The sequence below is a fragment of the Maylandia zebra genome, linkage group LG4 (assembly GCF_041146795.1).
Source record: "Maylandia zebra isolate NMK-2024a linkage group LG4, Mzebra_GT3a, whole genome shotgun sequence".
NCBI lineage: Eukaryota > Metazoa > Chordata > Actinopteri > Cichliformes > Cichlidae > Maylandia > Maylandia zebra.
Window position 1 is genome coordinate 25,165,345 of NC_135170.1, and position 19,179 is coordinate 25,184,523.

At 39.4% G+C, this 19,179-nt stretch overlaps 1 protein-coding gene and 1 long non-coding RNA gene across 2 annotated transcripts; one reads left to right on the forward strand and one right to left on the reverse strand.

Annotated features, from left to right (window-relative positions):
• Nucleotides 1-85: 85 nt before the first annotated feature.
• On the forward strand, nucleotides 86-6,331 carry slc25a10a (solute carrier family 25 member 10a). Its single transcript, XM_012921358.5, has 11 exons — nucleotides 86-460; nucleotides 982-1,101; nucleotides 1,194-1,308; nucleotides 1,403-1,451; nucleotides 3,287-3,328; nucleotides 3,432-3,475; nucleotides 3,644-3,714; nucleotides 4,711-4,803; nucleotides 4,884-4,961; nucleotides 5,140-5,196; nucleotides 5,309-6,331. The coding sequence occupies exons 1-11, from the start codon at nucleotides 371-373 to the stop codon at nucleotides 5,408-5,410; spliced, it is 861 nt and encodes a 286-aa protein (XP_012776812.1). The 5' UTR covers nucleotides 86-370; the 3' UTR covers nucleotides 5,411-6,331.
• Nucleotides 6,332-8,431: 2,100 nt separating this feature from the next.
• Nucleotides 8,432-18,192, reverse strand: LOC143418381 (uncharacterized). Its single transcript, XR_013098378.1, has 3 exons — nucleotides 18,055-18,192; nucleotides 9,554-9,672; nucleotides 8,432-9,419 (listed from the first exon to the last, which is right to left on the reverse strand). It is a non-coding gene; the product is annotated as an uncharacterized LOC143418381 (long non-coding RNA).
• Between the last annotated feature and the right edge of the window lie 987 nt (nucleotides 18,193-19,179).

The following is a 19,179-nucleotide window of genomic DNA, read 5'->3' on the forward strand; positions in this document are numbered from 1 at the left end:
CATGTCAGTGTGTCGGCCACAATTTCAAAACTACAGCAGCGGTCAAGCCCGCTTACTATTTTTATATTGGTCACGTACACTTTCTCCCATGAACCAGCTGCACCCCTCTTCTTCTTGGCACACAAACATGGAGTAAGTACAGAGGGACACTCATTATATTTGTCTGTCCACTGCTTCAAAAGAAACAAAAATACAGATTTACATTGAGATGACTCCCGTCGACTTTTAAGATGAATTGTGGCCACGCATCACCAGAAGTGCTGAGGGGAAAAACGATGAAAGGAGCACCCTCGGGCAAAGTTGTCCTTTGAGCCTCTGAGAAGTCGACCCTTTGGTTTTTTCCCCCTCTAGAGTTTGCCTCACTGACAGCATGCAGGAGAACCGTGTCTCTCGTTGGTATTTTGGTGGGGTCTCGTCCAGTGCAGCAGCCTGTGTAACCCATCCACTGGATTTGATAAAGGTAAATTATAGAGCTTATCGAATTTGAATTAACACCAGAGCACAATCCTTCCATTCGGCAGAGACAAAATAGATCCAGATAGGCCTCACTGATGTGTCTATTTTGGCTATTTTGGTTTTCTATTTACTTGCTGATGATAAAATTTGGAATAATGTGTTGTAGCAATATTCATTTTAGCAGTTTCTTAGAATTTCACTTGGCTATTATGCAGCCAAATTGCCTTTATATTGGCAATCATTAGGCTTGCTTTGATTCCTTAAGGTGCTTTAAATGATAGTAACATTTGTAGTGTATGTTTAGTGGCACAGTTTTTTATTTCTTGCAGCTATTATCCACTTATTGCATTGGTTTTCTTTAATTTAGGATGCGGACTGAATGGTGCTGGTAATATTAGAGCGTGAGATATATTTTCAGACTAGATATTAACGGTTTTAAAGACAGGAACCTTACATATATCTAAGGCCAATTCTCACTAAAAGTGCCACTGACTCTTAGTGCTGCTTCCTTATGGTTGCTTCCAGGTCCACTTGCAAACACAGCAGGAAGTGAGGATGAGGATGATTGGGATGACTCTTAACGTAGTGAGAAGAGAGGGTTTTCTGGCTCTCTACAGCGGGCTCACTGCTTCCCTCTGCCGGCAGGTCAAAAACAACACTCATTTCCATAAAACCTTTACCAGCCGCACACTCTTCCTCTCTTTGACATAGCTGTTTTTATTTATTCATTTGTCCAGATGACATATTCTTTGTCACGATTTGCCATTTACGAGACCGTCAGGGATAAGATGAAGAGAAAAAATAAAGGTCCTATGCCTTTCCACCAGAAAGTCCTCCTGGGTGCCTTTGGAGGTAAATGGTGGAAAATAGCTTACATTTTATTTAAAGATGTTGTTTCATTTTATACTTAAAATTGCATTTAAAGATGTTGTTTTTCCTTCATCAGGTTTTACAGGTGGTTTCATTGGGACCCCAACTGACCTGGTGAATGTAAGGTGAGATACAGTGTTTATGTCTTTGTATCTGTTTGCACTTCACATGTAGAATCGAATGTATTTTTGTGGTTCACCACATAAAAGTCATAGTTTATATTTTATAGTTCAGTGCATCCACTACATTGCTGTTTAAGGTCTAAATTTGCTGTCATTCCAGCCGTGAGATAAAAGTGATTCATTTTGTTGTCAAAATGCTTTAATAGTTATAATAATTCTATGAATATTTAATATACATTTAAATGGAGATTAAATTGAAACTGAATCATGAAACATATTACTAATAAAAGCCTACATTTATTTTTAGTTTGTTCTGGTCCATTTAAGTGGCCGTTTTATTATCTTGAGCATTTTAAAAATGTTGTTTATAACTTTTGGGGTTTTGCGGTTTCTGTCCACCGTACTTTTGTGCGAGTGCTTGATGACCAAAAAACAAACAATAATAGAAAAAGAAAAATACCAAAAAGTAACAAAGGATACACGAACACGGATCACTTCATTAGGTACACCTGTCCAACTGCTCATCACAAATATCTCATCAGCCAATTACATGAGAGGAACTCAGTGCATTTAGACATGTAGACGTGATCAAGATGACCTGCTGAAGTTCAAAGAGAACATCAAAATGAGGAAGAATGGTGACAGAAGCGACTTTGAAGGTGGTATGGTTGTTGCTGCCAGATAGGCTAGTCGGAGTATTTCAGGGACTGTTGATCTTCAAGTAATTCATTGTATTGGATAGTCGCTACATAGGCCTTTACCAGAGTTGCCTCAGTTGTGCCGACTGGGAGCTTGGGCTGTTTTACCCTGTGCTTCTTAGGTTATTCTTTGCCTTTGGAGGAGCCACACTAAACCAGAGTTCATAGAATGGTTAAAGACACTGCTTCCTGTGAATCACTGATGGTAAGGAATAATAACTGTCAAGGAAAGTTTCAGCAAGAGTGGATTGAGGTTGCAGAGAAAACAAAGGACAGAATCTAACAGACAGTTGCCCTTTCTCTTTTGTGCGTCTGCTAAGTTTTACACAACCCCTTATTTATTTTGTTCTTAGTACTTGGATACTTTTCTGTCTTTGTATTTCTCCTTACTGATTGCACAGATGTAACCATGTCCAGTGTATGCTATTTTGTGTTTTGATTGTTATGAAAATTGAAAATAAATAAAAGAAAAAAAATGGGCAACAGAAGGTTGGAAAAATGTCTGGTCTGATGACTTTTTCCGCTTTGACATTTGGATAGTAGGGTCAGAATTTGTCATAAACAACAGGAAAACATTGATTCATCCTGGTATCATCATGCTGCTGCTTTTGGTGCAAACGTTGGGATCCCTATTACCAGCTGAGCATCATTTAAATGCCACAGGCAGCCTGAATATTGTTGCTGAACATGTCCAGCACGCACTGTATCAAAAAGGTCTCCAGGGCTCATTTGGGATGTGGTGGAACAGGAGATGCAGATCATAGATGTGCAACTGACAAATCTGCAGCAACTGACATGGTGCTATCTTGTCAATGCCATGAAGGCAGTTCTGAATGCAAAAGGGGTCAAACGTGGTACTATCTAACAAAGTGTCTGTGAGTGTATATATATTTCTAAACACAAGTTAAGGGGTTAAGGGGTTTCTAACATAACATCCAAAGTAGGTACCTGTAGAAATGTTGTGAAGTGAAAGGAAGATAGCTGGGGAAAGTACAAACTACACAAGAAAAAAAGTTGTGGTGGCATAAAAGCCTTCCAATTTTAGATGGTCAATTTTCCCAGAGTGCAGAAGCAAGACAATCAGTGTTAAGGCTGCACGTGCTGACAGACAACCGGCTTTGAAATCTCTCATCTTTACAGAATGCAGAATGACGTCAAGATGGCAGCAGAGTTCAGAAGAAAGTAAGTGCACGAAAAATGGGAATACATCCTGAATCATAATTACAGACAATTATAGTTCTTTCCAAATAACCATATTGTAAGATAGTTTTTTCCCTTTTTACAGTTATGCTCATGTGTTTGATGGGCTCTTACGTGTCTGTAAGGAAGGTAAAGTCCATAAAAGCTTCTACCATTAAACGTACCATTAAAGCTTTATTTTTATTTCCTTTGTATGTTCTGTCACAAGTTTAAAATCCACAATCCTTAAACTCAAGAGAACAAATACTGACTAAAGATTTCTTTACAATGTTCATCCTTCTGAAATGTGCTTTTTAGAGGGGCTGAGGAAACTGTTTTCTGGTGCTTCAATGGCTTCTTCGAGAGGTGCACTGGTGTCTGTTGGACAGGTAAAGTCATAAACTGCCCTACAAGACAACAGTGACTGCAAATATAGTGAAACTGTGAATTTTTGAGCAGTAACAGCAAACTGTAAGACAGAACCATAATGGCCTTAATGTTATAATTTTTATGCCCAACAATTATTGCCATAAATAAATCTGTAATGGCTAAATATGCAGATAGTCAGCTGATTAAACTGTGTTTATTCAGTTTTTCTTAGCTTGTTATGTAGGGAAATATATTTTAGAGGCTACGCATAAAGTTCAATTAAAAAAATCTATACATTTAAATGTTGGTATTTTTTAAATTTTAAAATCAGTCAGTATAATCCTAAAAGTTATACTGCATGTAATTATCATGCAAAATGCCAAAATTCTGAATACTGCTCAGACCAGTAAGTGCTGTCAAAGAAATTCCTTTTTCTCTGGCAAAGAGAAACTACCAGTTGGAGACAATCATGATCACTAACGAGATGTTAACAGGCCTTGGTGTTGTTAAGTTAGTAAAAACATTGTAGGGCCTTCAGCGTCACTTATTAAGATTTAAGTGAGCGTATGTAAATGTTTGAGCCTGTGTGTATACTTTTGACCCTGCATGGATTGGAGGAAATCCTAATAAATTAAAACTTGTGCATCCAATTCTTGTTTTTTAATGTCTTTAAAGATCTATGCACAATCATTCCACCCTGGAGAAAGAAAACTTCAAAGAAATCATTAAAGGCCCTAAATCACCATGACATTTATGCCCATGTTGAGTACCCACGAACTTCTGACCACAACTGTATATCCACTGTGTAGTTTGCTCTTGTTCTGTGGCAGGAAGGACACAGATTAGCCTACAGCATTTAAACCAAAACTACATTTTGGGTTTTAGGTCTATTTCACTGATATTTTTTTTAAGTATTTTCTTGGAAATTATACACTTCTTTAAAAAATAAAGAAACAAAACAGAAAGCCATAAATGCGAGCCAACTTACGCAGCACATGTGTGTTTTGCTCCTGCAGCTCGCCTGCTACGACCAGTCCAAAGAGTTGGTTCTGGCTACTGGTTACTTGACTGACAACATCTTCACTCACTTCCTGGCGAGTGTGTTTGCAGTAAGTGACTCACGTCTGTCATAGCATAGCAAGACAAACATCACATGATTTTCTGAAATAAGCCCTCTGTTCTTGCGCAGGGTGGCTCTGCTACAATCCTCTGTCAACCACTGGATGTTGTTAAAACAAGATTAATGAATTCAGAAGTTCAGTATGGGGTGAGTGTCTTTAAAATGACTTTTCCTGTTATCTGGTTTTGCAGGAGAGTTTGGCTTATTTAGGTCTCTGAGTTCTCCCGCCCTCATCACTCTGATGTTATGTATGTTTTATTCATTGGTTATGGGGAAAATGACACAGCTTGGCATGTCTCTTGTGTGTTTTGTCTCCTTGTTGCAGAGTGTGTCTCACTGCTTAACAGAAACAGCAAAGCTGGGGCCGAATGCGTTCTACAAGGTGGATGTCACATTCACGCAGACATGATGTTTTATACAGCTCTTTCTAATTATGTGCTGTAGTAACCTACAGAGTATTAAGACACTGAAATAGTGCTTTGATTTGTGTCCAGGGTCTTGTTCCTGCAGCTATCCGCCTCATCCCTCACACAGTCTTAACCTTCATTTTCCTCGAGCAGCTGAAGCAGCATTTTGGTGAGATGGTCATTACCTGAGGGTGCCATAAGATAGTTTTCCTACGACCACGGCTATTCCTTCAGGATTTTAGTGGCCCTCCATGCTGCACAGGTTGATCTCGACAAACTGAGCTGGGGTTGAGTGGAACCCTCAAAAGTCCGAGACGGAAAGAGAATCTTCATGCTACGTTTTTCCATCCATAACACATAATCAAAACAACTTGTGTAATAACACCCAAAGCTCCAGACAAAAACGTGGTGATGAAACGTGGTGTTTCTTAAAAACGGAGACGGTTTAAATTATTTACATTCACCACTGTGCTACTTCACTTGTCATGAACTGTGCAACTATAAATATCACCTAAGGTTATATAAGGCTAATAAAGTAATAAATGGATTTCCATTAAATTCAAAACTGTCTCTTGAATGAATATCCTGAACCTGACAAATGAATCTTCATGCTACAAAACCTCCAGTGCCCTCTGGGGGACAGTGTTACACTGAAAAACAGCCTGCCAATATATTTATATAAAGTGTATTTGTAATTATGCAGATTGTCCAAGGATTTGGTTCAAGACAAGACTGTTTATTTTCATATTATGGAAGGAATGTGAGGGCGGGACAGTAGTGCAGTGGTTAGCACTTTCTCCACTGCCTGTGCAGAGTTTGCATGTTTTTCCCTATTCTGCCACTGATTTCCTGCCACAGTGCAAAAACAGGCATGCTAGGTTAATTGGTGATTCTACATTGTGAGCGCCTGTGATGGACTGGACCCTGCCTCTTGTGCTATGTCAGCTGATGGAAGAGGCCCCTTGGATCCATAGTTTTGTTGGAGAAAATGATTAGAAAGGAAATCTGTGGCAGAAGCGTTACTTTTTCTCATTTTCATTAGTCAGGATTGAGAATATAGTGAGAAAATAAATGATGGGCTTTATGGAAAAGAAAACAAGGCTGATTCAATTGTGAAAACAAGCTTGTGAGACACTCCCTTGTCAGTAATTTGTCTCTTTATTTACTTCTCTCACTGCATGAGTGCAGTTATTGCTGGACACATCAGACATCCTGTCAGGCCTCTTTTAAAAAGGAACACTTAACCTCTTAGACAATTAGATTCACTTGAATTCATTATGACCGTGCTTTCATTAGACACTCAGCAGCTTTTTAAAACAGGAGGCCGGCAGATTCGTGTGAAGACAAAGACAAAATTTTTGCTTAAAAAAAAGACAGAGAGAAAAAAAAAGTTGTGTGCCATGGTTCAGCAGCTGTATGTGGGTTTGTGGGTTCATGTTATTTAATATCGTTCCAGGTATTATTTTCCTGAGCATTATATTGTACAGCGATGCACAATCCATCATGCTCAGCTTTACAAGACGAACTGATATCTTTTCCATGTCCTATGGTTTACTCACTGCCTGTATCAGTGTCAGAATTTGAGTGATGATTCTTGTCTTCGGGATCCAACAGCTCCACGCTTGATGCCTTTTCCATGATGTATAGTCAAACAAAAATCAGATAAACTTTCCTTAAGAAGTCCAGCCCGCTAAGTCACTGATATCACCAAGAGATTAATGCGTAAGTGAAATCAGCTCTTTTTGATGAAACTTTTATTTATTTATTTTTTGCGGTTAAAGGTTAAGTTTCAACTTGCTTATTCCTAACTGCTGCACAGGTTACACGACCCCGAGAAACCTGTGCAAAAAGTCATCTAATGGTGAGCCGGTTATTATGTGCGGTTGTCATGGTGCTTGACGAAAGAGCAGCTTGATGACATAGGTCAGTAATGATAGATAATGCACTGCATAAGAAGAGTACATCTGCTTCCTTTTTTAGTGTATATCCAGATTTACTTTGCTGTGTATGAAAGAGTCAGACAGTTAAAATAAAAAATTATTAAAAAGAAGTGTAGGTGTTAATTTATAAAATAGAACACTTTTTTCTTTTATAATATTAATGTATGAATGTATTTCAGTATTAATTTATTTGCTTGCAAACAGTACTGAGCAGTTGTATAAGTTTTAGATAGATAGCTTAGCCAGCTGCCTCAGGTCTCTAGAAGCAAGCATTTCTCTTGGATGTTGAGCCTCCGGATTGATTTGCATTAAGAAAAATGCTAAATATAAAATTCAAAGAGATTAATAAAGCCAATCAATCGATTATCCATTCATCCACCTGTCTTCTTCCTCTTCTCTCAGCTGTTATGGGGCAAAAAAAGTGGAAAATTAAATATAAATAAATAAATAGGGAAGCATATTAATAAAAAAATGATCTATTTCTGTCACATTTTTAATTGAATTGAATGCTCTGATTTATTACACTTGTATTATTTTTATAAACTGATTCATTTAGAAATTATTTATTTTTTGTGCCATTTTCTGCCCTTCATCACTCTGAAGCCTCAGACGGCGGTTTGTGCTTGATGTTTTCTCTTTATCAGGCACTCTATCGCTGGTAGAGACTGACCGCTGCGCCCGAAGACATCCACCGGGGATGCAGCTAATGATGGCGATGATGATGCACACGCACACACGGACAGAAACACATATCGCTTTCTCATCTTTCTCCGTTTACCTTTGTTTCTGGATGCGGACGAGGAAGAGATGTCAAAGTCTGGTTTGAAGCTGAGAACTGACAGACTGAATGTTTTGGAACGGTCCTGACAACAGAAACAGAATTTGAGATTTTACAGTGAGGTGAATTGTTATACCAGATGTTGCGGGTTCATATCTCAACACGAGGAGAAGCCATTTTCATCTTTGATTTTTACCCAACAGGATGCTCACTGTATATATGAACAAACAGGCTTTTTAAAAATATACATTTTTATATTTTATTATTTCTCATTGGCCAGTTTGTTGAAATAATAATCTTTTCTTCACACTGAGAAACTGGGCTTGTGCAGATATAAGTAAAGTAAGGGCACAGACAAGGGTTTAAGTCTTTTCCAAAACAGCATTAAGAAGGTTTCAGTTAATGTTCAGTTAGCATCCACGCAAAAACCCCCAAATCAAACTATACAACCTTGATAGTTATATTTCATGTTTAATTTCACTTTTTTTTTTTCCAGATGTCAGTCTCAGAAGTTGTCACGTGTGAGTCAAAGTTTCAGGCTGTTATGTCTTTAAGATGCTGACAAATTGCAAAACTCTTCTGCAGCCTTTAAAGGAAAATACTGACCTGACCTCATTCTCTGTAATTGTTTATTATTATTATCATACTAAAAGTAAGTTGAGATTATTCGTGTTTAAAACATTTCTGGATCACAACATTTGTTGAAAAAAAAAAAAAAAATCAACAATCATGTTAAAACCGGGCATGATTTCATGTCTCTCATGTCAGCTCTGGTTCAATATATCCATACCCCACAGTGCTGGCATGCAGCTGTTAACAATTTAATGCAATAAAGATTAATTTAATTGCATTACATTTTTGTGTGTGATAAGATCCAGAGGGATAGCAAACATCCAAGTAATTCATATGTGGCCTTGATTAAATTTGAAGTGGACATTTGCATGGAATAATGTGCAAAGCGCCTTGAGGCAACTGTTGTCGTGAATTGGCGCTATATAAATAAAACTGAATTGAATTAAAGTGTCTGGCTGCACTCTTTAAACAGCATGAAATTTAAATTAAATGCACTGGGTATGGCCAAGTAGGCCGGTTAGTCCGAAGCGTATGAGCTTTGCAGTTTGTTATACCTCCGCTGTTAAGCCTGGACCAGCTGCACTGTCACAGTTCAACAGTCTTTTAACATCTAAGAAATCAAAAAAAGCGCTTTTACATTTCATCTCACTGCCAGCTGTGGAAATCCCTTCTTTTCTAGTTTCTTCCCTCCTTTCATCTTACTGATCCATCAGAGTTTTCCTCAGCTTTCCTGGACTCTCACAAGGTAGTTGACAGTCCTCTGTTCTTCTTCTCCGCACTCTGCTGCCAGCTGCTTCAAATGTCAGATTCTTCCTCTCATGGGCGATCTCTGTTTTTCCACAGGCTGGTCAGCTCAGTCAGTGCAAGCAACAGTGTTAGACTTCAGTGAGGGTGAAGGTGGGAAGACCTGCCAATTACCAAAGTGATCATCCAAACAGCTTAGCAACTGAAAAACACCAAGCCTGTGAAACTTTAGATTTCGCAGCATGTTTTTTAAGCAGTGTGACCGCAGACATAAGAGAAAAGCAAACCTATACGTACAAAAATGTTACACTCTGTTGATTTTCTTCTCCAAAATACAAATGCAAGATGACAGGGTTAAATCCAATATTTTCATCTGGACCCCTGGTTCTTTGTAGTATACAGCAGCAGCTTCTGGACTGGATTGGAAAAAAGGATGAGATTTTAAATCACGGTGCAGACTAATATCAGCAAGATTAGGATTTCAGTCCAGCACAAAAGGAGCTGTTCATTCAGTGAACGTTAATTACTAAGCTTGTTAATAATAAAGCACACATCTTGCTTGTTCCATTAAAATTAAGAGGTAAAGAGGAATGAGTCAGATTGACTATAATTTTTGTCCTTATCATTCTTTAGACATTATTATCTAAATTCATCTTTTTTTTTCAACACACAGCCATCAAATGGACCTATTTAATGTTTGTTTAAGCAATGACAATTTAAAATCGGCAGTAAAAATGATGGTTAGCATATTTCCAACTTTTAGAGTTACAATTGATTCTTTATTAGAAGTTTTAAAGCTGATGAAAAGTTGTCATTTCGCCTGGCAAAACTGATCGTCACCAGCCAGAAATTGTAACACTGCTTTTGTCTACCTCTGTCTGAAATCATGGATTTAGTTTTTGGAAAATTTTAAGGTCACTTTCAAGTGGCTAATCTGTTACTATTATCACTATAATTTAAAAATGATACCAGAACTTAGATCCCCTCTCACTGCCCCTCCCAGAGTCAAAGTTTGGTGCATTTCCTTAATGAATCCTTCTCTTATCAACCCTGCGTTGTTGGCTGGAGATGATTTTTCCTACACTGTCTACATCTGAGGGATTTCTGCCAGCTTGCGTTGGACTGGGTCACGGCACCACCTGTGCCATGCCTGGCTGGCCACAGCAGGTAGTGCTGAAAGCTGAAGGTGCTTCAAAACAACTCTCAACTGGGCTTCATGACACTCAATTATATTTTGCAAAATTATATATATTTAAATAGAAAAATAACCAAAATTACACTTCCCTGGTTTTCATTCGACAATAGTGATCTGCCTTTCTTCCTTTCTTAAAGCTCATTTGCTGCCAGTATCATACTGGGTGGTAACAGCGCTGATCTCCTCGGTTTGGAATGACGACAGAGTTGAGAGAATGAGCGATGGTTTCACATTATGGAAAAGTTTGTGGGATGGAGTGTGGGAGCCAGGCTTTTCTCTTGAGGTCTGACTGTGGCTCTAAGCCTGCATGCCTCCCCTCTCTGCTCCGGCCGGCAGCCCTTTGCAGCCAGAAGAGAGATATTCACATAAACAGGAGCGAAAGCCAGGGCGGAGAAAATCACCAAAAACCTTATATAAGGAGCAAAGTGACTGGCAGGCCAGAGAATCAGTGAATTGTAAAAGAAGGTGGCAAGCAAGCAAAACATTACACAGACTTGTTTACTTGGCAATTATATACAGTGGGGCAAAAAAGTATTTAGTCAGCCACCGATTGTGCAAGTTCCCCCACTTAAAATGATGACAGAGGTCAGTAATTTGCACCAGAGGTACACTTCAACTGTGAGAGACAGAATGTGAAAAAAAAAATCCATGAATTCACATGGTGGGATTTGTAAAGAATTTATTCGTAAATTAGGGTGGAAAATAAGTATTTGGTCACCTCAAACAAGGAAAATCTCTGGCTCTCACAGACCTGTAACGTCTTCTGTAAGAAGCTTTTCTGTCCCCCACTCGTTACCTGTATGAATGGCACTTGTTTGAACTCATCATCTGTATAAAAGACACCTGTCCACAGCCTCAAACAGTCAGACTCCAAACTCCGCCATGGCCAAGACCAAAGAGCTTTCGAAGGACACCAGGAAAAGTATTGTAGACCTGCACCAGACTGGGAAGAGTGAATCTACAATAGGCAAGCAGCTTGGTGTGAAAAAATCAACTGTGGGAGCAATCATCAGAAAATGGAAGACATACAAGACCACTGATAATCTCCCTCGATCTGGGGCTCCACGCAAGATCTCATCCCGTGGGGTCAAAATGATCATGAGAACGGTGAGCAAAGATCCCAGAACCACACGGGGGGACCTGGTGAATGACCTGCAGAGAGCTGGGACCAAAGTAACAAAGGTCACCATCAGTAACACACTACAACGGCAGGGAATCAAATCCCGCAGTGCCAGACGTGTTCCGCTGCTGAAGCCAGTGCATGTCCAGGCCCGTCTGAAGTTTGCCAGAGAGCACATGGATGATACAGCAGAGGATTGGGAGAATGTCATGTGGTCAGATGAAACCAAAGTAGAACTTTTTGGTATAAACTCAACTCGTCGTGTTTGGAGGAAGAAGAATACTGAGTTGCATCCCAAGAACACCATACCTACTGTGAAGCATGGGGGTGGAAACATCATGCTATGGGGCTGTTTTTCTGCCAAGGGGACAGGACGACTGATCCGTGTTAAGGACAGAATGAATGGGGCCATGTATCGTGAGATTTTGAGCCAAAACCTCCTTCCATCAGTGAGAACTTTGAAGATGAAACGAGGCTGGGTCTTCCAACATGACAATGATCCAAAACACACCGCCCGGGCAACAAAGGAGTGGCTCCGTAAGAAGCATTTGAAAGTCCTGGAGTGGCCTAGCCAGTCTCCAGACCTCAACCCCATAGAAAATCTGTGGCGGGAGTTGAAAGTCCGTGTTGCTCGGCGACAGCCCCAAAACATCACTGCTCTCGAGAAGATCTGCATGGAGGAATGGGCCAAAATACCAGCTACTGTGTGTGCAAACCTGGTAAAGACCTATAGTAAACGTTTGACCTCTGTTATTGCCAACAAAGGTTATGTTACAAAGTATTGAGTTGTATTTTTGTTATTGACCAAATACTTATTTTCCACCCTGATTTACGAATAAATTCTTTACAAATCCTACCATGTGGATTCATGGATTTTTTTTTTCACATTCTGTCTCTCACAGTTGAAGTGTACCTCTGGTGCAAATTACTGACCTCTGTCATCATTTTAGGTGGGGGAACTTGCACAATCGGTGGCTGACTAAATACTTTTTTGCCCCACTGTATGTAAAGCCAGATTTCATCCCACGTAAAAGCAAAAGTTTTTGTAAGCTATGTACCCCAGCTTAATTTGTGTATGTCTACTTGTGAAGATGATTTTTTTTTTTTACAGTTAATGGCAGAAAAAAAGACGCCAAAAAAGAGGCAGTGACATGTAATAAAGATAATGATGAAAAGCAGCAGGTTGTGTTCTCACTGAAACAGCTCAAATCAGAGCAGAAAAAACAGCCCATTAGTCTGAGGCAGCAGAGATAAACAGCTATGCAGAATTTCTTGTTTTTGTTTTCAGAAAACTTATGTTAATAAGGCGCGTCAGCCTTTTTACTTGAGGGGGTCCCATTTTTAAATAGACTCCCCACATCCAAAGTGGAATAACAGACATGTTCTTCAGCATTAAATGGTGATATTCTCAGTCAGACCAATATAGTGTTTGCTTGATTTTTTGAGAAATCCATTTTCATATGTACAGTATGAAGTTATTCAGTCCAAATGACTGACTGCAGCTTTTCATTTATCACAGTGCTTAATGACATCAGTGGATGTGCACAAACTATTACTGGAGCACGGTAATCTTATTGCTTATTAGCCCAATATAACTGAGCAGTACGTGAAAATGAACCCTGTTACCTTTAGCTTTCACATAGATAGCTACAGCGAGCACTGTTCAAGCATTTAGATCTGCAGTTTCTCCACAGGAGGTCTATCTCACACTTTTTTTTTGTTTTTCCTTTAGCGTAAGAATCTTCATTTCTACATATATTGAAATTGAAATATGCCCGATATTTACCCGAAACCCCAATCAATACAATCAATCAAGTTCCCACTTGTTTTACTTTTGGGAGGAAATGAAAGCAGCTCCTGCTCCTTAACACAATTAAGCTTTTAAACTTAATCAAAGTCAACTGAATAATGATGCAGACAACGTTGAAGTCATGTTTTTAAACTAGTTGCAGATGTCATATACTGGTATCCATCTGTGATCGGTTCAGTGCAGCTGATGTAAGAGCAAATATAAACCAGTGACGTTTAATTTTATCACATAATCACTACTTATTGAAGCAATGTTAAGAAACAAATTGGCGTTCACGTGGAAGCTTTTTTTGATGGTAAACGAAGCATGATCTTAAATCTCATGTGTTGATTCTGAAAGGTGGCATCAATGGCTACTTACTTCATAGCGAGCTGATTACTGTATGCTCTTAGAGCCCTCTTTTCCTGCGGTGGCAGCAGGAACAAAGCATTTCCCTCCTAAGCAAGCTTATTTTCACCACCTGTCCATTATCCAGTTAGCTCAACTTAAGGTCATAGCCTTCCAACCTCTGGTTGCTAGGGAAACATATATTCCTTGACCAGTTGGCAAGTGGCTGCTGGTTGATAGTAGAGATGGCACGATACCACTTTTTTATGTCCGATACCGATTCCGATATCATAAATTTGGATATCTGCCGATACCGATATGAATCCGATATAGTGTTTTTTAATCAACAAAACTGTTTTTTTTTTTTTTAAATATCTTGCTGCATTTTGTATAAGTTCATACTCAAGTTTAAAACAACAACTACACTAAAGCTATTCTGTTATACCTGTATGCAAAAAAAAAAAAAATTTCATAGTTCAGCAATACTGATCAATCTAATAAACTTAAACCTACACCATCCTCCCTATTCTGGTATTTTAAAGAGTACTTAGCGTAAATATTAAGCAACCTAACTAATAGGGTTCCAACTCCCAGGAACAACAAAAATAAATAAATAAAAAATAGGGAACCACCCCTCACACTCCACCTCATGATGCTTAATCGACGTAATCAACCTTAATTTGATGCAGTGTGAAAAAAAATGCACAGAAATCAATTATTTTTCAAGAAATATTAAATAGATTCAACATCTTTCTTCAACAAAATTGCAGACTGCACAGATGGTACCTTCCCAAAGGAGAAAGTACTATAGCTTACTAGGGTATATTAGACTTAATAGTTACTATATACAGTAATTGACTTCTATTCATTTTACATCAAATTAAAACTTTGGGTGTCAGATAATTATTTATTAAAAGCTAGACATTTTAAATGAGAATAAGAAAGAAAAGTATGTCTTTGTGCCCCCTTTTCCCTGTTAATGCCCTATCGGCCCCCCTGGCTAAACTTTGCTAGATCCGCCCCTGCACAGTTACCAGCCGTCAGCTACAAAAGATCCTCGAGTAGAAAGTAATATTAAATAAATTCTAACAACAGCTGATCAAGCTTAAACGTGCTGCTGTTGTTCAGCCGCTGGTTTCCTCTTTCTGGTGCAAAGTGGGCCAAAAACAAACCAGAGAGACGGAGTCGCGACAGAAAAGCCGATCAGCTGATCATTAAGCAGTTTCATGATTGAAGTAGCAGCAAGAAGAGGCAGTCGCTTGTTAAGCTTAACGCAGGAATGCTTTACAAACATTCAGAGATGGACTTACACACTTGCTTTACTTCTCTCGGGGATAACTTTGTCGGAGATGAAATGCCGGGTTGCTAGCGAAGCTCCACATGCTATCCAGACCACCGACAGGTCACAAATGCCACAGCCGCTCTATCACGTGATGCATACTGTTCCGACGTGCTAACGTTCTGAGGTGAGTTACGCGTGTTGCAAGTTTTGTGAGGTGCTTTCGTGATATTTAATGGATCGGATAACTTTTTTTTTTCTCTCCGATATCCGATCCAGTAATTTAGGTCAGTATCGGACCGATACCGATACGTAATATCGGATCGGTCCATCTCTAGTTGATAGTCATCATTTCTAGTTTGTATTATACTATTTTCACAATTTCACTGGATCACTGCTTAGTGAGCAGTTAGTGAGTGTCTGTAGCCATGTTGACATTTTCCATAGAAATTATTGGACCAACCACAGCAACCTGCTAGTGAGCAAAGCAGTTGCAAGGACGGTTTCAGTGTAACACCATGTAGCCCTTTGTAGTCATTTTCACCTGTCAACAACAAGCGACCTCTTACAACCACTCCCAACCACTCAAAACACATTTTTCCTTAGTTAGCAGATGTTGTTGACCTGTGTGACTGAATCCTAACATGTGTTTAATTTTAGCCTGACTCTGTCCTACGTTGATATTTTTCATACTGCAGTAGGCCTTATCTGTCATTGACATGCAGTGTAAAAAAATGGCTTAAATTGTGAAATTCAATAAATTGGAAAGAGAGTTAGAATCTTAATTTTTAAATTTGGTTACTTTAAACTCTGCATTCTCTTTGTGTGTAAGCATATTTTATTTGAATATCTTCAGACTATTACATCCAGTTGCAAGTCTCTCTAAATGCAAAAACCCACAAAAGATTGCTTTACAGATAAAAGTCAGCCAAATAATTCATTTCTTCTTTTTAATAGTTAAACTGAAATAATCTAAATTTTATAGCACACCTGCCCATAGTATGTAAAACACTCCGCTTTATTGCTTGTCTGCAGAAGGAATTTGCACTTCTAACCAAACACAATTGATATTTTAAGTAATGTAGATGAGACAATTCCCAAATTTTCCTTTTGAGCAATCATTCCACTTTTACTGGAGCATGGCACAGCATCAAAAACTCTATAATTCAGTAACATCCCCTACATATATAATTCACAATGTGTTAAACATAAGCAGCTTATTTATTTTTGGGTTCCTGTTTCTATTTCTCTAAAAAAGACTAACGTATCTCTGTGAGACATGGTACGGGTTAAATGAAAATAAGCACAGCAGTTTTGCCTTCACTTGAGCCCTGTTCACGCTAAACTGGTCTGACTTTTATTCAAATTGATTTCTAAAACAAGTCTCTTTCCCCAGTGTTTTCCTGTTTCTGACAAAGTTCTATGTTTTGCATGAATTTGCCGGAGGACAGTTCTTAGCACATAAGAACAGTCAGATATTGTTTTGTCACCATGTTATGAAACAGTTGCTTTCATTTCCTTTCCGTCTATGTTTTTCCCCGTGGTCAAATCAACTTGATTTAAAATTCACCTATAAGTGCATATTCCAGATGATAGAAATAACACCTGGCATTATAGCCAAAATGTTCTTTTGGGTACAAACTACATTACAAACCTAATATGGGTCCTCTATTAAACAGCGGAAGACCAGAGTTAGTGGAATATTGTTTTGCTCACACTTTGGCCTCTGATAAAGAAGCAATCCTGAGGGAGGCGGATGTTAGTCATTAGCAGATCCAGCTGTCATCAATGGGAAAATGAATTTTTTCTGCCCAAAGAGTGACAGGTCATAAGGTTGCAGACAAAGTGAGCTCCAACAAGCCATGCACAGGTGACAGATAATTCAAGTGTGGCATTATTTTGCATCCATTAGTGACTAAAGCATTGTTTCTGTGGTAACCCATTAGCTCAAACTCTGTAGCCAGCATTCAAGTTAAATCTCACTTTAACTTTTTAGGGCAGAAATAACACAGTGAGAATCAGTTGCTTTGTATATTGCAATGGTCTATTTGAGAAATTTTAGTCAGGATTTAGGGCAGGTCATAAGCCAGAACTTGCACTAAATAGAGTTTTAAATTATATTTTTCCTATCTTGCTCTCTCTGTGTGTCTCTCTACACCTCCTGGATTGTCCTCAATCTTTAAATTAAAACAACTGCTTAACAACTTAAAAAAATGGGCTGTCAGTTGAAGTCTGATGCGAGCTTGGTTTTATTCTCATCATTTTAGGGTTTCATTCAAAGGGGACTTTATCAGTCATTTATTCATTTTCTTATCCCCTTATCCAATTCAGGTATGCATTGGGCCGGTGGGGGTGTACAATGCGCAAAAGGGAGAGTACACCTTGGGTGAATCACCAGTCTATCACAACACAGGCGGAAAGAAGTCCTTAGCCTATCACATTCACACCTGCTGACCGATGCCAATGATGTAATTACCCAGCTACATTTCCGAAAGAATGCAAAAGCATTGACATATATTTTTCCTTCCTATGATAGGCCGACGGGCAGGGCAGAGATAGATTTTGGTAGCCCGACTGGAAAAATCGCTAGTCCCGGGACGTCGGGCTAGCGATTTTGCGAGCCCTGTATCTGATTGAGGAATCACTCATCTTTGGAAAAGAGAGTTTATTACAGAGAAATGGCTCTTTCCAAAATAAAAGCTATACTTCTTCTGGGCTATATTCTCAGCAGCATATTAAACATATAAGGAGAATCCTGTGCTAACGGCTGTCTAAATGACTCGGGTAAAGTTTGTAGCATGCGTGCTTGTTGTTTGTCGGCATAAATGTGCAGTCATATTCGTTGTGTTCCCACTAGTGCTGTCAGCGTTAATCTCGTTGAAATGACGTTAACGCCACAACACGACAAATCTCCGTTAACGAGCTACCGCGGATCGCCCGTGCATGGGGCTGGACGGCCAACACATTAACGAGCTAACTGCGCTAACACACTAGCTCCCACCCATGTAATTGAGCATTGCGTGGCACTTCCAACATACTGTTTTACTTTAGTCCATGACTCGCTTACCTTCAGGGTCATACGTCACATGAAAACCAAAATAGTTCCAAAGGCCAGATCTGAATGAGGGTGGGGGAGGTTCAATTTCCCATGTTGCAAGGCGAGGTTAACTTCTGTCTGGCTAGCTTGCCCTGTGTCACTACCCGATCCGTACCGGAAACCCGATCGGTACCCCGCATGCGCAAATCTTACGTCACTTCCTCTCTTTGCCAACATTGCGACATTCAATATATTTGATTGATACGGTTAGCGCCCAGTTAGCTCGTAGCATTTCTCAACAGCTCTGCCTCCTTTTCGACTGCCCGGGACATTTAAACAATGGATAATCCGTATGCAAAGAAATTCATGCTTTTCTCCTCAACAGAGGGCGTCCCCCGATTGAGCAACAGCGCCGTAAAATAAGAAGAATGGCGCCTAATTACAGAGTTAATAATGCAGACTTTGTAATATCTCACGTGTAGATTCATCAGCCAGATTAAGTGTTTACTGACAATTGACAGTGATAGCGCACATCATCATCACTATTCCAACAATCCTCTCCTCACAGACAAGCATAAACACACTCGACTATCGCTAAATCAGATTTAACACACGTTTGTAATGACGACAATTCAGTTTATAATAGGGTTTATTCGCTCGGTCAGCAGGTGGCGGTATCCTCGTACACTGGGGAGTAAACTGCCATTAAACGAACAGAAGAAGAAGAAAACATCTGCACATGCGCGGTACGGATCGGGTAGACCCGATTTGTACGGTCAGACTTTACACATGCGCAGTAAGGATCGGAGAGTCCTGATCCGTAACTTTCTTTTTATTTTTCGTTTTTGTCTACATTGTACTGAAATGCTTCATTATCGCAAACATTTTAAGATATACTTGTTATTCTTAACATCTTAACTCTTACTCTGACCCATAACTATCGTAAAACGCTACGACCGGAAGTAGAAACCTTTCGCGCATGCGGGGTACCGATCGGGTTTCCGGTACGGATCGGGTAGTGACACCCTGCACTCAGTGAATCTGCGTTCGACTACTCCGCCTAGGCTGCACTATCGAGCGCAGATCCACTGAGCGCTCAACACAGACAGCATCGTCAGAAGGAAAGTTGATAAAATAAATTAAAAATTTTGTATT

Coding starts and splice junctions, on each gene's coding strand:
- slc25a10a (XM_012921358.5), top strand. CDS start 371: ATGCAGGAGAACCGTGTCTCTCGTTGGTATTTTGGTGGGGTCTCGTCC. Junction 461..981: donor ATCCACTGGATTTGATAAAG/GTAAATTATAGA, acceptor GGTTGCTTCCAG/GTCCACTTGCAAACACAGCA. Junction 1,309..1,402: donor CCTCCTGGGTGCCTTTGGAG/GTAAATGGTGGA, acceptor TTCCTTCATCAG/GTTTTACAGGTGGTTTCATT.